Source organism: Scyliorhinus canicula, chromosome 19 (assembly GCF_902713615.1).
Source record: "Scyliorhinus canicula chromosome 19, sScyCan1.1, whole genome shotgun sequence".
In the NCBI taxonomy this organism is placed as follows: Eukaryota; Metazoa; Chordata; class Chondrichthyes; order Carcharhiniformes; family Scyliorhinidae; genus Scyliorhinus; species Scyliorhinus canicula.
This window is the reverse complement of record NC_052164.1, coordinates 1,309,201-1,332,445: the sequence shown is the minus strand read 5'-3', so window position 1 is coordinate 1,332,445 and position 23,245 is coordinate 1,309,201. Positions and strand designations below refer to the sequence as shown.

Genomic DNA, 23,245 nt, shown 5'->3' with positions numbered 1-23,245 from the left:
CCCCCTCCCAGTTCCAAACTGTTTGCACTTAAACGGATAAAAATGAATCAATTCTTGTGCAGGAATGTCACAAATAGCAGAAACTAAAGATCAAACACTCCGGAATGAGACACCGTGCTTTCCCCGAGGATGTGAAATTTCTTTCCCCCACACTGAGATCTCAGTATTGTGTAGCTGTTATCCACACTTGTGTGGTAAAAATAAGACAAAAGATATTTTGATATGTTTTTTATTTACATCCAAAGGTCAATAATGGCTCAGAGAAAACGCAAACAAAACTAGATCATCAAAATCAATCCAGTGAAAGTCCCCCTTTCACACAAACATTGTACACATTCCAGCTCAACAACCTGCATTTAAAGAGAATATTAAACTCCTTCATTACCCACAGAGGTACTGTTAAATTGAACCCCCCATCTACCCTTTCAGAAGGAGGCCAAAGATCCCATTACAGTATTTAATGGGAGGGGGGGGGGGGGGGAGAAATGCCGGTGGTGATGGGGATTCTCCGGGAATTTCTCAGGGTATTTAAGAAGAGGAAAGCCCGCTTGGTCTCTTGGTCAAAACGTATCCCTCAACCAACATTCAAAACAGATTATTACATCATCATATTGCTGTTGCGGGATCTTTCTGTGCATTCATTGATTGTTGTGTTTCCAAGTGACTAAAATTCACAAGTATTTTGTGGGCTGTCGGGTGCTGTGGGACATCCTGAGCTGGTGAAACGCACTCTGGAAATGCTAATTCTTTCTTTATCTCCCACTAACTCTAGCAGGCAAGATGATGAACTATCACGACGACCTTTGGAAAACGAGGATGGGGAATTCCAAATTGGGCTGATAATCACAGTTCCAGTGATCTCGAGAGGAGAATGTCTTCATCAACTTCTTCCAGTTCTTCATCTGTTACTGACTTGATTTCATTTGTTCTTTTAATCAGAACAGCAACCGATTCCTCTTCCTGCTGCTCCATCTTGGGGCTCTGATCAATCTGGGGATAATAAATCCGAGCCTTCGACAGGAAGTCCTCTGCAGCATCCAGAGTGATTAGACGGTCCTGAATAAACCACAAATTATCTCTAACTTTATTGCCACATTCCTCTATTTCAGCCACCCTCAATATCACCACTGACTCTGTTGCCCGAGGTGCTGGTTAATGGAGCATCATCTTCCTCCACCTGTACACAGCCGATTCAATCTTCAAATGGGACTCCGTTAACCCTGATTTTGTCACTGCTTATAGGGGACAGGGCCCAGTTACTGATTATAGGGGACAGTCCCTGCCAATGCACCATGATTGGTGATGCTGACATTTAACGGGACTGTCACATCCATCCAAGCACAGACCCGATGGGCTGAATGGTCTCACTCTCTGTTGTGAACTTTATTGGTTTTAAATTCAGATTTTCCAACTAAATTTCAATTTCAGGATTGGGCTTTACAATGTCACCACCAATATTGAATATATTGGTTGCTCACGGCCTGCCCTCCCTCCAAATCCACCCCCCCCCCCCCTCCCCTATCCTTCTATCTTCCTCAGTCCTCCCCATCTCCTCCATCTCTCCCCACCTCCTTCCCCTTTGTGTTCCCCCCACTCACCCACCAGAACAAATATGTATCTCTCTGCCGGCATTTTATTTTCAAATATTGAGGTTTCTTCTGCTAGAATGTCCAGCAGTTTCTTTGCCTGGGGTGCGTTCCGCATGCTGCTGTAGGAGCTGACAGATGTCACATTCAAAAGCATTTCAGACTCTGCATAGAAACCTGCAAAACAACATAGTCACCAAGACTGGCATCGAGACAGAACATTGCAACAATGCAGCACAGAGCTGATTTTGAATGGATAGCAATCTGGGCCTGGGATAATTTCTGCAGGAGGGGAGAGGGGGACTGAGAAATAGGAGGGATAGAGAAAAGGTAGGAACGGAGTAAAGAGAAAGAGATGGTTCAGGCGGAGGGGAGGGATAGAGGAGGGTGGAGTGAGAAAGTGAGAGGGAGACACAGAGAGAGAAAAAACAGAGAGGTAGACAGAAGGAGTGGGGCACCAGGAGATAGAGGGGAGAGATAGAGTTTGAGAGAGAGAGGGAGAGGGAGAGCATGAAACGGTCAGCGAGGGGGCGAAGACGAGGGAAAGGGAAAGTGAGTGAGAGGGAAAGTGAGTGAGGGGGACAGAGAGAGGGAGCTAGAGAGAGGGAGAGAAGAACAGAAGGATAACAAAGGGGAAGGGTGGGAAGGAGGAGACGGATGTTCAGGGAAGCGGAAAGTTTGAGATAAAACATTTTTAGTTACCCAGGTTTTCTAGAATCATCTTCCACTTCTCCAATACATCCCTGCGTTCCTGTCGCGCTGCGTGTATGTCAATGCTAAGGCGACGGTAACCCTAGGAGAAAGGAGGGAGTGTTTTATCTGCAATAGATCACTGCATTCTGTCCCAGGGTTTTCCCAACCCAGAGCATTGCTCTGCCCCCTGGAGGGGATTGATGAAGTCATTTACAGTTTGGACAAATTCAAATGGTGAGACACTGACCATTCTGTTTGTCTATCACCTCCCCCCTCACTGATGCACCTTGACTCCCAGTTCCACTGTACCTTTGGTTTAAAATTCTCATCCTGATTAAATCCCTCCATGGAATCATCTCCACCAATCCTACAAACCCAAACACTACAATCCTCCAACTCTAGCCTGTTGTACAGACCCTCTCCCTTCATCCTACCCATAGTGGCTGAACCCTCACCGAGCTGAGCGCCTCCTGAGAGATTTCCTCCTTAATAATAACCTGTGTTAGTGTCACAAGTCCACTTATATTAACACTGCAATGAAGTTCCTAACCGCTCTAACCACCGTCCTGTCCCATATCTGATTTGTAATAGTTTTACAGCACAGAGACCCTTCAGCCCATCGTGTCTGTGCCGGCCCACCGATCTATTCTAATCCCATTTTCCAGCCCTTGCCCACAGCCCTGTGTGTTGTGCTGGTTCAAGTACTGATCTAAATGATTCTTAATTCATTTGTGGATTCCTACAGGGCCCATGCATTAAAATTGATATTTGAATGCATGTCGTTGTCAATGGAAAGCTGAATTTAACGGAAACTCACAGCTCACCTGAGAGCCCCTTCGTGTCTTGGCCCGTTTCTGCAACATGTTGTATAGTTCCCGGTCATCATCTCTCTCCGTGTGGGATGTATCCTGGGGTTCACTCCACAAATTTGTTTGCTCCGATCTCCTACGCTGAGCTTCCTGGGCAAAATACAGCAACGTGTCGCTGTTCACACAGAGACAAACCAGCTGGTCACTTAAAACCTTCTCTACTTAAATTAGAGAACAACCACTGTGTAAATGACCAGATATAAAGGTATAGATTACAAAATCAAGAGAATAATGGAGAACCTTTATATTCCCTCAATTGGAATATTTGTCTAATTCTGAGCAACATATGTTAGGAAGAATATGGTCAGAAAACATTTACAGGAATAAGGATAGATTGGAAAAGTTGGAATTGTTCTCCTTAGACAATATTGGAAAAGTTGGACCAGCGGCCGTTGTGGCGCTTGGAGGTGGGGCTGCTGGCGGACGAGGATGTGAGGGGGCGGGTTCGAGGATGTATTGAGAGATACCTGGAGGCCAACGATAATGGGGAGGTCCGAGTGGGGATGGTCTGGGAGGCGCCAAAGGCGGTGGTTCAGGGGGAGTTGATCTCCATTCGGGCCCACTGGGAGAGAGGGGAGCAGAGAGAAAGGGAGAGATTGGTGGGGGAGATGGTGAGGGTGGGCAGGAGGTACGCGGAGGCCCCGGAGGAGGGATTGCTGAGGGAGCGGCGCAGCCTTTGGGCTGAGTTCGACTTGTTGACCACAAGAAAGGTGGAGGCTCAATGGAGAAAGGCTCAGAGTGCGGTGTACGAGTATGGGGAGAAGCCGAGTAGGATGCTGGCACACCAGCTCCATAAGCGGGATGCGGCTAGGGAGATTGGTGGTGTTAAGGAACAGGGAGGAAATGTGGTGCGGAGGGGGGTAGACATTAATGGGGTCTTCAGGGACTTTTATGAGACTATATCGGTCCGAACCTCCGGCGGAGAAGGGGGGGATGGGGCGCTTTTTGGACCGGCTGAGATTCCCGTGGGTGAAGGAGGGACGGGTGGAGGGTCTGGGGGCACCAGTTGAGCTCGAGGAGCTGGTCATAGGGATAGGGAACATGCAGTCGGGGAAGGTGCCGGGACCAGATGGGTTCCTGGTTGAATTTTACAAGGCGTATGCAGACCTGCTGGGCCCCCTGTTGGTTAGGACCTTCAACGAGGCGAGGGAGGGGAGGGCTTTGCCCTTGACGATGTCTAGGGCGCTGATCTCCTTGATCCTTAAGCGAGACAAGGATCCCCTGCAGTGTGGGTCATACAGGCTGATCTCACTCCTGAATGAGGACGCCAAGTTGTTGGCAAAGATCTTAACCACGAGGATAGAAGATTGTGTTCCGCAGGTTATCCACGAGGATCAAACGGGGTTTGTGAAGGGAAGTCAGCTGAACACTAATATACGGAGGCTCTTGAACGTTATTATGATGCCGGCGGTAGAAGGGGAGGCGGAGATAGTGGTGGCGCTAGATGCAGAGAAGGCCTTTGATAGGGTCGAGTGGGGGTACTTGTGGGAGGTGCTGAAAAGGTTTGGGTTTGGGGAGGGGTTTGTCAGTTGGGTGAGGCTGTTGTATGAGGCCCCGATGGCGAGTGTGGCCACGAATAAGAGGAGGTCGGAGTGTTTTCGACTATACCGAGGGACGAGGCAGGGGTGTCCCCTGTCCCCCCTACTTTTTGCGCTGGCAATTGAACCCCTGGCTATGGCGCTGAGGGAGTCGGGGGATTGGAGGGGGCTGGTCCGGGGTGGGAAGGAGCACCGAGTGTCGCTCTATGCGATGACCTATTGTTGTCTGTGGTGGACCCGGGGGTGGGGGGGGGGGGGGGGGGGGGAGAAATGCCGGTGGTGATGGGGATTCTCCGGGAATTTCTCAGGGTATAAGCTTAACTTTGGGAAAGGCGAGCTGTTGGTGGTACACCCGGGGGACCAGGAGGGGGGATTGGGAGGCTCCCAGTGAAAAGGGCGGAGAGGAGCTTCAGGTACTTGGGGGTTCAGGTGGCCAGGAGCTGGGGGGCCTTGCATAAGCTAAACCTCACAAGGCTGGTGGAGCAAATGGAGGAGGAGTTTAAGAGGTGGGACATGCTGCCGCTGTCTTTGGCGGGTAGGGTGCAGTCAGTCAAGATGACGGTGCTCCCGAGGTTTCTGTTCCTGTTCCAGTGCCTCCCCATCCTTATCCCGAAGGCCTTTTTGAGGCGGGTTAACAGGAGCATTACGGGGTTTGTGTGGGCACACGGGACTCCAAGGGTGAGAAGGGTGTTCTTGGAGCGGGGCAGGGACGGGGGGGGGGGGGGGGGGGGGGGTGCTGGCGTTGCCCAACCTCTGTGGGTATTATTGGGCTGCCAACGCAGCGATGGTGCGTAAGTGGGGAATGGACGGGGAGAGGGCGGCATGGAAGAGGCTGGAGATGGCATCCTGTGTGGGTACGAGCCTGGAAGCGCTTGCAACGGCGCCGCTGCCGCTCCCTCCGACGAGGTATACAACAAGCCCGGTGGTGGCAGCTATCCTCAAGATTTGGGGGCAATGGAGACGGCACAGGGGGGAGGTGGGGGCCTCGATGGGGTCCCCGATACGGGGGAACCACTGGTTTGTCCCGGGGAGAATTGATGGCGGGTTCCTGAGTTGGCACAGGGCAGGTGCCAGGAGGCTGGGGGACCTGTTCATAGACGGGAAGTTTGCGATCTTGGGTGAGCTGGAAGGGAAGTTTGGGCTCCCCCGGGGAACACCTTTAGGTACATGCAGGTAAGGGCGTTTGTCAGGCGGCAGGTGGCGGAGTTCCCTCTGCTGCCACCGTGTGGGGTTCAGGACAGGGTGCTCTCGGGGGTGTGGGCTGGAGAGGGGAGGATCTCGGAAGTGTACCTGGTGATGCAGGAGGTAGACGAGGCCTCGGTGGAGGAGCTGAAGGGTAAATGGGAGGAGGAGCTGGGTGAGGAGATTGAGGAGGGGACGTGGGCGGATGCCCGAGAAAGGGTGAACTCCTCTTCATGTGCGAGGCTTAGCCTCATACAGTTTAAGGTGCTGCATAGGGCTCATATGACCGGGACAAGGATGAGCCGGTTTTCTGGGACTGAGGACAGGTGTATTAGGTGCTCAGGGAGCCCAGCAAACCATGTCCACATGTTCTGGGCATGCCCAGCGCTGGGGGAATTTTGGAAGGTGTAGCAAGGACGGTATCGAGGGTGGTAGGATCCAGGGTCAATCCAGGCTGGGGACTCGCAATATTTGGGGTTGCAGTGGAGCTGGGAGCGCAGTAGGCGAAAGAGGCCGGTGTTCTGGCCTTTGCGTCCCTAGTAGCCCGGCGGAGGATTCTACTTCAGTGGAAGGATGCGAGGCCCCCAAGCGTTGAGGCCTGGATCAACGATATGGCGGGGTTTATTAAATTGGAGAGGGTGAAATTTTCCCTAAGGGGGTCAGTACAAGGCAACCATTCCTAGATCTCCCGGCAGAATGGTAAAAACAAAAGGTCAGCAGCAGCAGCAACCCTGGGGGGGGTGTCTCTTTGTTTTTGTTTTGGGTTGAATATCTGTTTCTTGCCAACGACAGGCGTTAATTTATTGTTTCTCTTTTGTATTTACAGCGGGGGGGGGGGGGGGGGGGGGGGATCTGTTTTTTTTGTTCTTAGAATTTTCTGTTATTGTTTTCTTTTTTGTGAAAATTTGAATAAAAATTATTTTTAAAAAAAAAGGAAAAGTTGGGATTGTTCTCCTTAGACAACGTTGAGAGGAGGTTTGATATGAGTTTTCAAAATCATAAGGGATCTAGACAGAGTAGCGGAGGAAGAAAGTGTTCCCGTTTTTGGAAACGTTGAGAACCAGAGGGCATAGATTTAAAGCGATTGGCAAAAGAACCAAAGCAGACATGAGGAAAATCTTTTTTCGCAGCAAATGGTGAGGTTCTGGAATTGCTAAGTGTCGTAGGGGCAGATTGATCACTGATTTCTGAAGGGAATTCAATAATTATCTGAAAAGACTTGAGGGGCTATTGGGAGAAGACAGAGGGTTGAGACTTCTAAGTTGCTCTTGCAGGACAGTCATAATGGACTGCATGGTCTCCTCTGTGCTGTAACTAATCTGATTCTAAGATTGAGGACTATCTAACAACCATTCTCGCCATGGTGTGCTTAGATGATTGCTGGATGGTTCCGACTATCTTTCACTGAGGGACGAGGATTGTTCACTATTTATATTATCGTGGGAGTGTCCCTTTAAGAAAGGTTTTTGTGGGTGGAGCTGAGCTGTGAGGGTTTTTTAAGTTTCATTTTCAGTTTGACTGCTGTGGACTCAGGGAGAAAGAAGTGTTTATTTCCTGTCTTTCTATGGTTTCATTTTAAAGAGTTGTTCCAGTAAAGAACCCGTTGGTTATAGCTTCCTTCTTTGGTAACTTAAAAGATATAGCCAGCTTTCCGGGAGGAGTTTAAACCTGCTGATGAGACAGGGTCAGAATCTCAGGAAAAGCCAGTCTTAGTCAAGTGAGAATGCAGAGTGCTGGGCCACGCCCTTGAAAAGGGGTTTTTGGTTTGTTGGATTTTGTTTTTGAATTGGAACAGTTAAGGGGGAAGTCATTAAGTGTTATGCATAGATTATTGTAGCTGTGTGGTGTCTTTATGTATGTAATTGATAAAAGTTCTTGCTGTGTGTTTATATATAGATGTTAACTAAGTTCTTAGAATAAAGCTTAATTTGATTAAAGTGTCTGGGAAGACTGTTGAATCACGCCTGAAGTGGAGGCTCTTGTGCTCATCCCAGCCAAATTCAACATAAAGGTTATAGGTCAGGTGGACTTCACAATACAGTTTGGAGTTTCTAAGCCCTGATCTATAACTAGATAAAAGATTGGGACTTGGAAGTACATTGCCAAAATTTGCAGATGCCACCAACTGGGGGAAGGAATGAAATTAATCCAGATGAGGACTGTAATAAAACACAGGAAGACATTGATAAACTCACACAACGGGTGTGGCAATGACAAACAAACTTCAGTACTATAAGCATGAAGCAAGGCACTTTGTAGGAAGATACAGGAGGACGGATGTAGATGTGGGGGGAGGGGAAGGGGAAGCAAAGGGGAGAAAAGGTAAGGAAAGGGGATAAGATGGGGGGGTTAAATATATATATAACGAAGGACAAAAGAGAAAGAAATGGTAAAAGAGAGTTTAAATAAAATGGGATGAAGACAATTGGGTCGAGGTGGGATAGAGCTAGCTCTACATCTGTCAGTTTACCTTCTGATGTTAGTTTCTCTGCTGTTTGGCCTTTCACACCTTTTGTTCTCTCTGGGGACTGCCATTAACACTCTTTCCCCTTGGTTTCTGTGGCTATTGGCCCCGTTTCCCTGGGTTTCTGTGGCTATGACTCATCTTTCATTCTCACTCCACAGTATAAATATTTCCCACCTTCTCTGTCTTTAGCTTTGACAAAGGGTCATCTGGACTCAAAACGTTAGCTCCTTTCTCTCCCTGTCAGACCTGCTGAGATTTTCCAGCATTTTCTCTTTGGTTTTATAATCCAAGACAACTCAGCTACACAAATGGGTCACTGTCCGTGTGGAGTTTGCACAGTCTCCCTGTGTTAGCGTGGGTTTTGCCCCCACAACCTAAAGATGTGCAGGGTAGGTGGATTAGCCACGCTAAATTGCCCCATAATTGGAAAAAATGAATTGGGTGTTCTAAATTTATTTTTAAAAAACTCAGCTGCACAAATTAATCTAAATCCACACTACAAAACCCATCCTGCATCAATCTAAGTAATTCAAAGTAAATCCTTGTCATTTCTGTCCCACTTATAATAATCTTTATTGTCACAAGTAGGCTTACATTAACACTGTGAAAATCCCCTAGTCGCCACATTCCGGTGCCTGTTCGGGTTCCCAGAGGGAGAATTTAGCATGGCCAATCCACCTAACAGCACGTATTTGGACCGTGGGAGGAAACCAGAGCGCCCAGAGGAAACCCACGCAGACACGGGGAGAACGTGCAGACTCTGCACAGACAGTGACCCAAACCGGGAATCGAACCTGGAACCCTGGCACTGTGAAGCAACAGTGCTAACCACTGTGTGACCGTGATTTATCACCTTCGCTCCTCTTTGGAAAAACCCTGAGAGCCCACTCGCCTACCTGCTTTGTAAAGACACAATAGTTTTAGGCCAGCAATTAAAGAAAGCTCTTTGCTGCCTGTTTCTTCCACGTTCCTGGTGACAGCAGATTTGCAGCTGAAAATCTTGGCAAGTGAAGTTTTTGTGCAATGTTTACCTGATGATTGGCATCTTCTCCTCTGGTTCATCTTCACCACAGCATGAGCAGCATATGCGATAAAAGATACTCCTATTTCCCATTTCACAGAGTTTCAATCTTAGTCAGAGCAAGCAGCAGACAGGCAGTGTCAGAGAAAGGGAACACGCAACAGTTGGAGACAAATTACCCAATGAAAGAAAATCAACTGGGTTGAGAGATTAGCCTGAGATCGGGGTGTTTCTGACTAATGACGCTCTGCTGCCTGTATAATATTAAATGCATTGATTATATGAATATTTTCTCTTGCGAGGATCAAGTCATGGGTGGTCATGTGAAGGCTGTTGTCATTAACTCTTCCCTCCAGCCAAAGAAAGAAACACAAAGTACATTGAAAAGTCATACAAACAAGCTCAATGTAACGGCTCACCACAGATCCAGCCAACCCCAGAGCTGCACTGAGTAACACTGGCCTGAATTCGGAATATCGCAGCTACATTGCGGAACAAAAATAAAATGTGTTCATCAGAAATAAACTTTTCTTATTTGAAGTTAGAAACCATTGTACTTGTGACCTGTGAAAGGCAGAGCTGCGTCTGAGGACTGGCTCAGTGTCTGTCCTTGTGAGCACTGTCAAAGTTGCATTCATCCTCATGTCTTGAAGGCACCGGAGCAATAGGTCAGAAGGTGAAAAAACTGAGGGAGAGCTAGGAAATAGGGCCACTATGGCTCTGAGGCAGAGCAGACAGGGAGATGTTGCTGAAAACAGCTGGTCTGGTGGCCTGAAGTGCATATGTTTTAATGCAATAAGTATAACAGGTAAGGCAGATGAACTTAGAGCTTGGATTAGTACTTGGAACTATGATGTTGTTGCCATCGGGAAGGGGCCATACTGGACCTGGTATTGGGGAATGATCCCGGCCAGGTGGTTGATGTTTCAGTCAGTGATTATTTTGGGAATAGCGATCACAATTCCGTAAGTTTTAGAATACTCATGGACAAGGACAAGAGGGGTCCGAAAGGAAGAGTGCTAAATTGGGGAAAGGCAGAGTATAACAAAATTCGGCAGGAGCCAGGGAATGTGGATTGGAAGCAGCTGTTTAAGGGTAAATCCACATTTGAAATGTGGGAGTCTTTTAAGGAAAGGTTGATTAGAGTGCAGGACAGACATGTTCCTGTGAAAATGAGGGATAGAAATAGCAAGATTAGGGAACCATGGATGATGGGTGAAATTGTGAGACTAGCTAAGATGAAAAAGGAAGCATTCATAAGATCGAGGCAACTCAAAACTGATGAAGCTTTGGAGGAATATCGGGAACGTAGGACGAATCTCAAACGCGCAATAAAGAGGGCTAAAAGGGGTCATGAAATATCTTTGGCTAACAGGGTTAAGGAAAATCCCAAAGCCTTTTATTCGTATGTAAGGAGCAAGAGGGTAACTAGAGAAAGGATTGGCCCACTCAAAGACAAAAGAGGAAATTTATGCGTGGACTCAGAGGAAATGGGCGAGATTCTTAATGAGTACTTTGCATCGGTATTCACAAAGGAGAGGGACAAGACGGATGTTGAGGCTAGGGATGGATGTTTAAATACTCTAGGTCAAGTTGGCATACGGAAGGGGGAAATTTTGGATATTCTAAAAGACATTAAGGCGGACAAGTCCCCAGGACCGGATGGGATCTATCCCAGGTTACTGAGGGAAACGAGGGTCGAAATAGGTGGGGCCTTAACAGGTATTGTTACAGCATCCTTGAGCATGGGTGAGGTCCCGGAGGACTGGAGAATTGCTAATGTTGTCCCTTTGTTTAAGAAGGGTAGCAGGGATAATCCAGGGATTATAGACCTGTGAGCTTGACATCAGTGGTAGGCAAACAGTTGGAGAAGATACTGAGGGATAGGATCTATTCACATATGGAAGAAAATAGACTTATCAGTGACAGGCAGCATGGTTTTGTGCAGGGAAGGTCATGCCTTACAAACCTAATAGAATTCTTTGAGGAAGTGACAAAGTTAATTGATGAGGGGAGGGCTGTAGATGCCATATACATGGACTTCAGTAAAGCATTTGATAAGTTTGTCCATGGCAGGTTGATGGAAAAAGTGAAGTTGTATGGGGTTCAGGGTGTACTAGCTAGATGGATAAAGAACTGGCTGGGCAACAGGAGACAGAGTGTAGTGGTGGAAGGGAGTGTCTCAAAATGGAGAAGGGTGACTAATAGTGTTCCACAGGGATCCGTGCTCGGACCACTGTTGTTTGTGATATACATAAATGATCTGGAGGAAGGTATAGGTGGTCTGATTAGCAAGTTTGCAGATGATACTAAGATTGGTGGAGTTGCAGATAGCGAGGAGGACTGTCAGAGAATACAACAAAATATAGATAGATTGGAGAGTTGGGCAGAGAAATAGCAGATGGAGTTCAATCCAGGCAAATGCGAGGTGATGCATTTTGGAAGATCAAATTCAAGAGCGGACTATATGGTCAATGGAAGGGTCCTGGGGAAAATTGATGTACAGAGAGATCTGGGAGTTCAGGTCCATTGTACCCTGAAGGTGGCAACGCAGGTTGATAGAGTGGTCAAGAAGGCATACAGCATGCTTGCCTTCATCGGACGGGGTATTGAGTACAAGAGTCGGCAGGTCATGTTACAGTTGTATAGGACTTTGGTTCGGCCACATTTGGAATACTGCGTGCAGTTCTGGTCGCCACATCACCAGAAGGATGTGGATGCCTTGGAGAGGGTGCAGAGGAGGTTCACCAGGATGTTGCCTGGTATGGAGGGTGCTAGCTATGAAGAAAGGTTGAGTAGATTAGGATTGTTTTCATTGGAAAGATGGAGGTTGAGGGGGGACCTGATTGAGGTCTACAAAATTATGAGAGGTATGGACAGGGTGGATAGCAACAAGCTTTTTCCAAGAGTGGGGGTGTCAGTTACAAGGGGTCACAATTTCAAAGTGAGAGGGGGAAAGTTTAAGGGAGATGTGCGTGGAAAGTTTTTTACGCAGAGGGTGGTGGGTGCCTGGAACGCTTTACCAGCGGAGGTGGTAGAGGCGGGCACGATAGCATCATTTAAGAGGCATCTAGACGGGTATATGAACGGGCGGGAACAGAGGGAAGTATACCTTGGAAAATAGGAGACAGGTTTAGATAAAGGATCTGGATCGGCGCTGGCTGGGGTGGCCGAAGGGCCTGTTCCTGTGCTGTAATTTTCTTTGTTCTCTTTGTTCTTATTACAGAGACCTGGTTGGGGGAAGGACAGGATTGGCAGCTACACATTCCAGGATTTAGATGTTTCAGGCGGGATAGAGGGGGAGGTAAAAAGGGAGGAGTTGCGCTACTGGTTAGGGAGAATAACACAGCTGTACTATGGGTGGACACCTCAGAGGGCAGCGAGGCTATATGGGGAGAGATCAGGAATAAGAAGGGGGCAGCCACAATGTTGGCGGTTTACTACTGTACAGGCCTCCCAACAGCCAGTGGGAGATAGAGGAACAGATCGGTAGACAGATTTTGGAAAGGAGTAAAAGCGACAGGGTTGTTGTGATGGGAGACTTTAACTTCCCCAATATTGACTGGGACTCACTTAGTGCTAGGGACTTGGACAGGGCAGAGTTTGTAAGGAACATCCAGGAGGGCTTCTTAAAATATGTAGATAGTCCAACGAGGGAAGGGGCTGTACTGGACCTGGTATTAGGAAATGAGCCCGGCCAGGTGGTAGAAGTTTCAGTCGGGGAGCATTTTGGGAACAGTGACCACAATTCAGCAAGTGCTGCTGGACAAGGATAAGAGTGGTCCTAGGGTGAATGTGCTAAATTGGGGGAAGGCTAATTATAACAATATCAGACGGGAACTGAAGAACCTAGATTGGGGGTGGATGTTTGAGGGTAAATCAACACCTGACATGTGGGAGGCTTTCAAATGTCAGTTGTAAGGAATTCAGGACCGGCATGTTCCTGTGAGGAAGAAGGATAAATACAGCAAATTTTGCGATCCTTGGATAACGAGAGATATTGTAGGTCTCGTCAAAATGAAAAAGGAGGCATTTGTCAGGGCTAGAAGGCTGGGAACAGACGAAGCCTGTGTGGAATATCAGGAAAGTAGGAAGGTAGGAAGTGGCAAATAGGGCTAAGTAAAATCCCAAGGCTTTTTACACGTACATAAAAAGCAAGAGGGTAGTCAGGGAAAGGGTTGGCCCACTGAAGGACAGGGGATGGAATATATGTGTGGAGCCAGAGGAAATAGGCGAGGTACTAAATGAATACTTTGCATCAGTATTCACCAAAGAGCAAAGATGATTCTCGACAGGAGCGAGTGTAACAGGGTAGTTGTTATGGGGGACTTTAACTTTCCAAATAGTGACTGGAAATACTATAGTTCGAGTGCTTTAGATGGGTCAGTTTTGTGCAGTGTGTGCAGGAGGGTTTTCTGACACAGTATGTAGACAGGCCAACAAGGGGCGATGCCACATTGGATTTGGTACTGGGTAATGAACCCGGCTAGGTGTTAGATTTAGATGTAGGTGAGCACTTTGGTGATAGTGATCACAATTCGGTTATGTTTACTTTAGCGATGGGCAAGGATAGGTATATACCGCAAGGCAAGAATTATAGCTGGGGAAAGGCAATTATGATGCTATTCAGCAAGATTTAGGATGTATAGGATGGGGAAGGAAACTGCAGGAGATGGGTACAATTGAAATGTGGAACTTTTCAAGGAACAGCTACTGCGTGTCCTTGATAAGAATGTACCTGTCAGGCAGGGAGGAAGTTGTCGAGCAAGGGAACCGTGGTTTACTAAGGAAGTTGAAGCATTTGTCAAGAGGAAGAAGAAGGCTTATGTTAGGATGAGACATGAAGGCTCAGTTAGGGCAGTTGAGAGTTACAAGTTAGCCAGGAAGGACCTAAAGGGAGAGTTAAGAAAAGCGAGGAGAGGACATGAAAAGTTGTTGGCGGATAGGATCAAGGAAAACCCTAAGGCTTTCTACAGGTATATCAGGAACAAAAGAATGACTAGAGTAAGATTAGGGCCAATCAAGGATAGTAGTGGAAAGTTGTGTGTGGAATCAGAGGAGATAGGGGAAGCGTTAAATGGATATTTTTCGTCAGTGTTTACACTGGAGAAAGACAATGTTGTCGAGGAGAATACTCAGGTACAGTCGACCAGGCTAGATGGGATTGCGGTTCACAAGGAGGAGGTGTTAGCAATTTTGGAAAGTGTAAAAATAGATAAGTCCCCTGGGCCAGATGGGATTTATCCTAGGATTCTCTGGGAAGCCAGGGAGGAGATTGCAGAGCCTTTGTCCTTGATCTTTATGTCTTCTTTGTCGACAGGAATAGTGCCGGAAGACTGGAGGATAGCAAATGTTCAAGAAGGGGAGTAGAGACAACCCTGGTAATTATAGACCTGTGAGCCTTACTTCGGTTGTGGATAAAATGTTGGAAAGGGTTATAAGAGATAGGGTTTATAATCATCTTGAAAAGAACAAGTTGATTAGCGATACTCAACACGGTTTTGTGAAGGGTAGGTCATGCCTCACAAACCTTATTGAGTTTTTTGAGAAGATGACCAAAACAGGTGGATGAGGGTAAAGCAGTTGATGTGGTGTATATGGATTTCAGTAAGGCGTTTGATAAGGTTCCCCACGGTAGGCTATTGCAGAAAATACGGAAGTATGGGATTGAAGGTGATTTAGCGGTTTGGATCAGTAATTGGCTAGCTGAAAGAAGACAGAGGGTGGTGGTTGATGGCAAATGTTCATCCTGGAGTTCAGTTACTAGTGGTGTACTGCAAGGATCTGTTTTGGGGCCACTGCTGTATGTCATTTTTATAAATGACCTGGAAGAGGGTGTAGAAGGATGGGTTAGTAAATTTGCAGATGACACGAAGGTCAGTGGAGTTGTGGATAGTGCTGAAGGATGTTATAGGTTACAGAGGGACATAGATAAGCTGCAGAGCTGGGCTGAGAGGTGGTAGATGGAGTTTAATGCAGAAAAGTGTGAGGTTGTTCACTTTGGAAGGAGTAACAGGAATGCAGAGTACCGGGCTAATGACAAGATTCTTGGTAGTGTAGATGAACAGAGATATCTTGGCATCCAGGTACATAAATCCCTGAAAGTTGCCACCCAGGTTAATAGGGCTGTTAAGAAGGCATATGGTGTGCTAGCCTTTATCAGTAGGGGGATTGAGTTTCGGAGCCACAAAGTCATGCTGCAGCTGTACATAACTCTGGTGCGGCCGCACCTGGAGTACTGCGTGCAGTTCTGGTCACCACATTATAGGAAGGATGTGGAAGCTTTGGAAAGGGTTCAGAGGAGATTTACTAGGATGTTGCCTGGTATGGAGGGAAGGTCTTACGAGGAAAGGCTCAGGGACTTGAGGTTGCTTTTGTTAGAGAGAAGGCTGAGAGGTGACTTAATAGAGACATATAAGATAGTCAGAGGGTTAGATAGGGTGGACAGTGAGAGTCTTTTTCCTCGGATGGTGATGACCAACACGAGGGGACATCGCTTTAAATTGAGGGGTGGTAGATATAGGACAGATGTCAGAGGCAGTTTCTTTACTCAGAGAGTAGTAGGGGTGTGGAATGCCCTGCCTGCAACAGTAGTAGACTCACCAACTTTAAGGGCATTTAAGTGGTCACTGGATAGACATATGGATGAAAATGGAATAGTGTAGGTCAGATAGGCTTCAGATGGTTTCACAGGTCGGCGCAACATCGAGGGCCGAAGGGCCCGTACTGCGGTGTAATGTTCTATGTTCTAGAAGGAATTGTTGAATGTTGAGTCAAGCGAAGGGTGTGTAGATAGCCTGGGTCACATTGCGATCCAAAAAGACGAGGTGTTGGGCATCTTGAAAAATATTAAGGTGGATCAGTCCCCAGGGCCTGATGGGATCTACCCCAGAATATGGAAGGAGGCTAGAGAGGAAATTGCTAAGGCCTTGACAGAAATCTTTGGATCCTCACTGACTTCAGGTGATGTCCCGGAGGACTGGAGGAATAGCCAATGTTGTTCCTTTGTTTAAGAAGGGAAGCAAGGATAATCCAGGGAATTACAAGCCAGTGAGCCTTACGTCAGTGGTAGGGAAATTACTGGAGAGAATTCTTTGAGACAGGATCTACTCCTATTTGGAAGCAAGGGGTCGTATTAGCGAGAGGCAGCACAGTTTTGTGAAGGGGAGGTTGTGTCTCACTAACTTGATAGAGTTTTTCGAGGAGGTCACAAAGATGATTGATGCAGGTAGGGCAGTGGATGTTGTCTATATGGACTTCAGTAAGGCCTTTGACAAGGTACCTCATGGCAGACTGGTACAAAAGGTGAAGTCACACGGGATCAGAGGTGAGCTGGCAAGGTGGATACAGAACTGGCTAGGTCATAGAAGGCAGAGAGTAGCAATGGAAGGGTGCTTTTCTGATTGGAGGACTGTGACCAGTGGTGTTCCGCAGGGATCAGTGCTGGGACCTTTGCTGTTCATAGTATATATAAATGATTTGGAGGAAAATGTAACTGGTCTGATTAGTAAGTTTGCAGACGACACAAAGGTTGGTGGAATTGCGGATAGCGATGAGGACTGTCAGAGGATACAGCAGGATTTAGATCATTTGGAGACTTGGGTGGCGAGATGGCAGATGGAGTTTAATTCGGACAAATGTGAGGTGATGCATTTTGGAAGGTCTAATGCAGGTAGGGAATATACAGTGAATGGCAGAACCCTCAAGAGTATTGACAGTCAGAGAGATCTAGGTGTACAGGTCCACAGGTCACTGAAAGGGCCAACACAGGTGGAGAAGGTACTCAAGAAGGCAGATGGCATGCTTGCCTTCATTGGCCGGGGCATTGAGTATAAAAATTGGCAAGTCATATTGCAGCTGTATAGAACCTTAGTTAGGCCACACTTGGAGTATAGTGTTCAATTCTGGTCGCCACACTACCAGGACGTGGAGGTTTTAGAGAGGGTGCAGAAGAGATTTACCAGGTATGGAGGGCATTAGCTATGAGGAGGTTGAATAAACTCGGTTTGTTCTCACTGGAACGAAGGAGGTTGAGGGGCGACCTGATAGAGGTCTATAAAATTATGAGGGGTACAGACAGAGTGGATAGTCAGAGACTTTTTCCCAGGGTAGAGGGATCAATTACTAGGGGGCATAGGTTTAAAGTGTGAGGGGCAAGGTTTAGAGGTGATGTGCAAGGCAGAGGGTGGTGGGGTGCCTGGAACTCGCTACCGGAGTAGGTGGTGGAAGCAGGGACGATAGTGACATTTAAGGGGCATCTTGACAAATACATGAATAGGATGGGAATAGAGGGATACGGACCCAGGAAGTGGAGAAGATTTTAGTTTAGGCGGGCAGCATGGTCGGCGCAGGCTTGGAGGGCCGAAGGGCCTGTTCCTGTGCTGTACTTTTCTTTGTTGTTGTTCTTTGTTTGATACAATGGAGTGATTCGTTAGGCCGCTGTACGGTGCAGTTAGCAGTCAGCCACGTTGAGTGTGGCTTCTGGAGGGCGCACGGCCTAGATTTACCAGAATGATCCCTGAACTTCAAGAGTTAATTCATGGAGAGATTAAACAAAGTAGATTTGCATTCCTGGAATTTAAAAAGATCAAGGGTGATTTGATCAAAGTTTAAAATATCACAGGGAACAGAGGAGGTAAATCAAAAGTATTTATGCTGGATGGCAGAGAGGATTCGGGCACAGCATAAAAATTGACTTTTGAGACGGTGATATTTAAGGAAACACTTCTTCACACAAAGGGTGGTGAAAGTTTGGAACTTGCTTCTGCAAACAGCAATTGATGCCAGATCACTTGTTAACTTTAAAACTGAGATTGGTAGATTTTTGTACTCCAAACGTATTAAGGGATATAAGAAATAGATGGATATATGGAGTTAGGTTCCAGCTCTGCACAATCCATTTAAAAAGCTCACTGGGGAGAAAAGACAAGGAAGATGGATTCCAGCTCCGTCCATTCGCCCCAACTGTGCTTCTATTTCATGTGGAGTCATACCAATTATAATCTGTCTCGTGAACCATCTTCCTCTTGAGTATTGCCTCCCCTTCTCACAGCTGATTCAGGGGCAGGAACCCTCTGATGTCAGACTGTCTCCAGCATTCCTTTCCCCAATGTCCAGAGATTCAAGGCACGTGTTCCCCTTCGGCAGGAACATTGTTGACCCTCAACAGAGTGGGATGTGATCAAAGCGAAGATCGATCTCCATCATGGACCATTGTGAGTTAGACACGGCTGTTTATATCATCTTAATTTTAGCCAGCCCAACCTCACCCCTCAGTCCCAACAATGTAGACTCTGTTCAGTATATTACTAGCCTTCTATTTAAAGGTCAGGTGATTTGAAATGGAAGTATTTTCAGAGAACCTCATGACTCTAACCACAATTTGTTTTGATTTCTGAATGATTTTCTCTTTGATGCCTGTTTTATGTGGGTGTAAATGTTTGAATTGCTTTGTTCCATCAGGACCTAGTTTAAATTGTGTAACGATGCTAACCTCCAGAAAATGACCAGCATGAGCTCTTCAGCAATTAAGTCTTAGCCAGTAACTTTAAAAAACAAAGAAGAGGAAGTGGGCGGGCAAAGGGAAGGAGAGATTAGGCGCAGATAGCAAGTTCCACTGTGACAGTCGGCAGTAGATAGTACTTGGCGTTGGTCACACTCAGACTGACCTATTACTCAAGTATCTGGGTAATGTTGGGGGAACAGGTGCAGATGGAAATTCTGCTTCTCGCTATTTATCAAACTGCACTGAGTGACCCTGGAACATAGTCACTGTCTGAATGACAGCAAGAGACAGCAGGAATAGAGACTGAGGTCATGTTTCTGTTCCTGTCTACACCTGCTTCTCCCTTCAACTCATTTTGTTATCTTCTCTTGAACCGTAGCAGCCATTAGGTGTTGCTGGGATACGGGTTCAAAGTTAAGTAGCTAGCCACACTTGATACCGTATCAAGTTTCCTCTTCTTAATGTGGGAATCTGAAGAGTCGGTATTGTTCGGGAAATCACACAGCTGTATCTGATTAAATCCTCAGCCAGTGTCGACACAGAAATTTCCCAGCCACAGAAGCTGTTGATCAAAGCAATTGATTAGAAAACGGTTTTAGGTTTGCTCATGACCAGTGCATGGTGATACATTTATCATCTGGGAGGGATTGTGGAGCGTCCTCTTCAAATCTGGCTGCGCACAGAGATTCGTCACAATCCCCTGGCTGCTGCACTTTGACATGCAAGCAGGGAATCTTACCCACAGAACTGCCAGAGCCACAATTCGAGTGCAAGGCTGGGTCATCACACCAACACTCGAGTGCAAGGCTGGGTCATCACACCAACACTCGAGTGCAAGGCTGGGTCATCACACCAACACTCCTTTCCATCTTCCTCACTGTAACACTCCACAGCCTCTCCATGAAGCTCCCAACTGGACAGGAGTTACTCGACAGTGCAAGCGGGTAACTACTCAACCTACGATGCCTCCATTCCAGATTCAGGATCCCCCTCATCTCTGTCATCAAACTGCGGTATGCTGTTAACACTTGTGTATGCACACACTGAGGCCGAACTCTGAACTATCATCGACGCAAGCAGAGGCGTATGAAAGAATGGACTTTAGGCTAAACATCTGGAAGATAAGGTTGTCTACCAGCCTGCTTCCACTGCCCCTGCTGCCCCTGACTATCGAGATTGATGGCGAACCAATGGACAACATGGGTAGCAGGGTAGCATGGTGGTTAGCATAAATGCTTCACAGCTCCAGGGTCCCAGGTTCGATTCCCGGCTGGGTCACTGTCTGTGTGGAGTCTGCACGTCCTCCCCCTGTGTGCGTGGGTTTCCTCCGGGTGCTCCGGTTTCCTCCCACAGTCCAAAGATGTGCGGGTTAGGTGGATTGGCCATGCTAAATTGCCCGTAGTGTCCTAATTAAAGTAAGGTTAAGGGGGGGGTTGTTGGGCTACGGGTATAGGGTGGATGCGTGGGTTTGAGTAGGGTGATCATGGCTCGGCACAACATTGAGGGCCGAAGGGCCTGTTCTGTGCTGTACTGTTCTATGGATCATTTCTCACATCGTGGGCGCTTCCTCTCAGCAAGGGCAGGCACCGACGATGATACTCAACATTGCCTCCAGTGTGCCAGTGCAGCCTCCAGTGAGCCAGTGCAGCCTCCAGTGTGCCAGTGCAGCCTCCAGTGTGCCAGTGCAGCCTCCAGTGAGCCAGTGCAGCCTCCAGTGTGCCAGGGCAGCCTCCAGTGTGCCAGTGCAGCCTCCAGTGAGCCAGTGCAGCCTCCAGTGTGCCAGGGCAGCCTCCAGTGAGCCAGTGCAGCCTCCAGTGTGCCAGTGCAGCCTCCAGTGTGCCAGTGCAGCCTCCAGTGAGCCAGTGCAGCCTCCAGTGTGCCAGTGCAGCCTCCAGTGTGCCAGTGCAGCCTCCAGTGTGCCAGGGCAGCCGCCAGTGCAGCCTCCAGCCGCCAGTGCAGCCTCCAGTGCGCCAGTGCAGCCTCCAGTGCGCCAGTGCAGCCTCCAGTGCGCCAGTGCAGCCTCCAGTGTGCCAGGGCAGCCTCCAGTGTGCCAGGGCAGCCTCCAGTGTGCCAGGGCAGCCTCCAGTGCGCCAGTGCAGCCTCCAGTGTGCCAGTGCAGCCTCCAGTGTGCCAGTGCAGCCTCCAGCCATCTGAGAAAGAGGGTGTTTGAGGACAAAAAGCTCAAATTCGGCACCAAGTCCATGGTCTACAGGACTGCAGTGCGCTGCCTGCCTTCCTGTGTGGGTCAGAGACATGAACAACATGCAACAGACACCTTAAATCCCTGGAGAAATATCACCAATGCCGCTACTGCATAGTCCTGTCGGGGAGGCGCCCCGATATCGGTGTTGTCTCTCAGGACAACACCTCTGATATCGAGGCACTGGTTATGGTTAATCAGCCCCGCTGGGTTGGCCACGTTGTCCGCCTGCCACACGACTCCCAGAACAAACTCTCCACTAAACTTCATCACAGCAAGCGGTTGCTAGGAGAGCAGAAGAAACATTTCAGGATCCGTCCTCAAAGCTGCCCTGAAAAAAATACAACACCCCAACTGATGTGTGGGAATGTTGTGTAAAATATGGCAGACATGGGCAAACAATCAACTGGTGGGGAGAAAATGGAAGTAAATTCTGATCCGTGATACACTTCCTGAAAAAGTGGTGGAAACTGATTCAATAATAGCTTTCGAAAGAACGTGAAGGTGAAATATTTAGAGGTCAATGGGGAAAGAGTAAGGGAGAGATTGGGACTAATTGGAGAGCTCCTTCAAAGAGCCAGAACATGTCCAATTGGCCAAATGGCCTCCTTCTGTGCTGTGAGATTTCGATGTGGTCATGCAGTTGAGAAGGTCAGAGAGAAGCTGACGTGACTTTGGACAAAACAAACCATGGAGTGTATTTGGTTTTGCCTCGAGACTTCCACACTGATTTCAGGCAGTAAACTGCCATTTATCTCAGGACACAAAAACACAGGCTTGTGGATTTATTTGGTTTAACACTTTTTAAAGTTTTTCTTATTCCTGTTAGAATACAGTTCTGCCCTGGGACAGGATATTTTACTATTCATCAGTTCAGTGTCGAAAACTGAGGAAGAACTGAGAATACGCGGAAAATGTTGGAGACAGGGGATGGGTAGAGATTGGAAATAGGGATTAACAGCGTTAACCATGAAACAGTGAGTCAATCATTCCTCCATTCCGAGTCTTTCATCCACAACCCTGCAGCCAGCCCTGAACTGCTGACCATTTGTCTGCCCACGTCATGACATAGTAAGAGGTTTGCCTCCCCAATCCTCACTTGCCCAAAGGCACAGATTCTTGTCAAATGCAGGCTCCAATCACAGCAATACCTTCAGTTCCACATTCAAAGACCCACAATTCAAAGGTCAGTCTAGCAAATGACAGCAAGATATTCCATCTCGGAGGGCATCACATCTGATTGTTCAGCCACAAGACACAGACACATTCTCCAAAAGGCCACTTGACAGATAGCCGTGTAGTCCCAGCCGAATCTAAACCCCCCTCTCGCACCAACGGCTCAAAGCCTAAGCCCAGTGTAGGAGATGGGATCAGCAGAATGCAGGCATTGAATTTTGGATCTTCCAGTACCCCAGACTCAGTCCCACCCCTGATGGGGATTTTCCTGATCCATGGACCAGATCCACACTGGTGTAATTAAGTATTAAGCCACAAGTTACGGCACCAGTTTGGGGTGTTGGTAACTGTGCCTCTGCCACTCCCGCCGGCGCGGTACTCCACCAGCCCCGTGGTGATGGCGCCCCTGAGAGTTTGGGGCCAGTGGAGGCAGCATGTGGGAGCATCGGTCTGGGCCCCAATTTGTGATAATCACCAGTTTGACCCGGGGAGTACGGACGGGGAGCTCCGGTTATGGTGGAGAGATGGGGATTGAGAGGATGGGGGACATGTTTATAGAGGAGAGTTTCCCGAGTATGAGGGCGCTGGAGGAGAAGTTTGGGTTGGCGAGGGGAAACAAATTCAGGTATCTGCAGGTCCGGGACTTCCTATATAAACAGATGTCAACCTTCCCGCTCCTGCCGCTGAGGAGGATACAGGACAGGGTAATTTCCAGAGGGTGGCTAGGGGAGGGGAGCGTCTCGGACATCTATAAGGAGATTATGGGGTCAGAGGAGATGCAGACCGAGCAGCTGAAGAGCAAGTTGGGGGAGTAGCTGGGAGGTAAGATAGAGGATGGTCTATGGGCGGAGGCGTTGAGTGGAGTCAACGCGTCCGAAACAAGTGCCAGGCTCAGCCTGATACAATTCAAGGTCGTTCATCAGGCTCACATGACAGTGGCCCGGATGAGCAGATTCTTTGGGTGGGAGACAGGTGTAGAGTAGGGGGTCAATAAGGGTGGGACCTGTA

The 23,245-nt window shown here is 47.9% G+C and overlaps 1 protein-coding gene across 1 annotated transcript; it reads right to left on the bottom strand.

Moving 5' to 3' along the window:
- Positions 1–530: 530 nt before the first annotated feature.
- Positions 531–9,720, bottom strand: mreg (melanoregulin). Its single transcript, XM_038779890.1, has 5 exons — positions 9,367–9,720; positions 3,104–3,263; positions 2,289–2,379; positions 1,603–1,763; positions 531–1,056 (listed from the first exon to the last, which is right to left on the bottom strand). The coding sequence occupies exons 1-5, from the start codon at positions 9,447–9,449 to the stop codon at positions 844–846; spliced, it is 708 nt and encodes a 235-aa protein (XP_038635818.1). The 5' UTR covers positions 9,450–9,720; the 3' UTR covers positions 531–843.
- Between the last annotated feature and the right edge of the window lie 13,525 nt (positions 9,721–23,245).

Coding starts and splice junctions, on each gene's coding strand:
- mreg (XM_038779890.1), bottom strand. CDS start 9,449: ATGGGAAATAGGAGTATCTTTTATCGCATATGCTGCTCATGCTGTGGT. Junction 1,764..2,288: donor GATGATTCTAGAAAACCTGG/GTAACTAAAAAT, acceptor GTTGTTTTGCAG/GTTTCTATGCAGAGTCTGAA. Junction 1,057..1,602: donor AGAGATACATATTTGTTCTG/GTGGGTGAGTGG, acceptor TGGTTTATTCAG/GACCGTCTAATCACTCTGGA.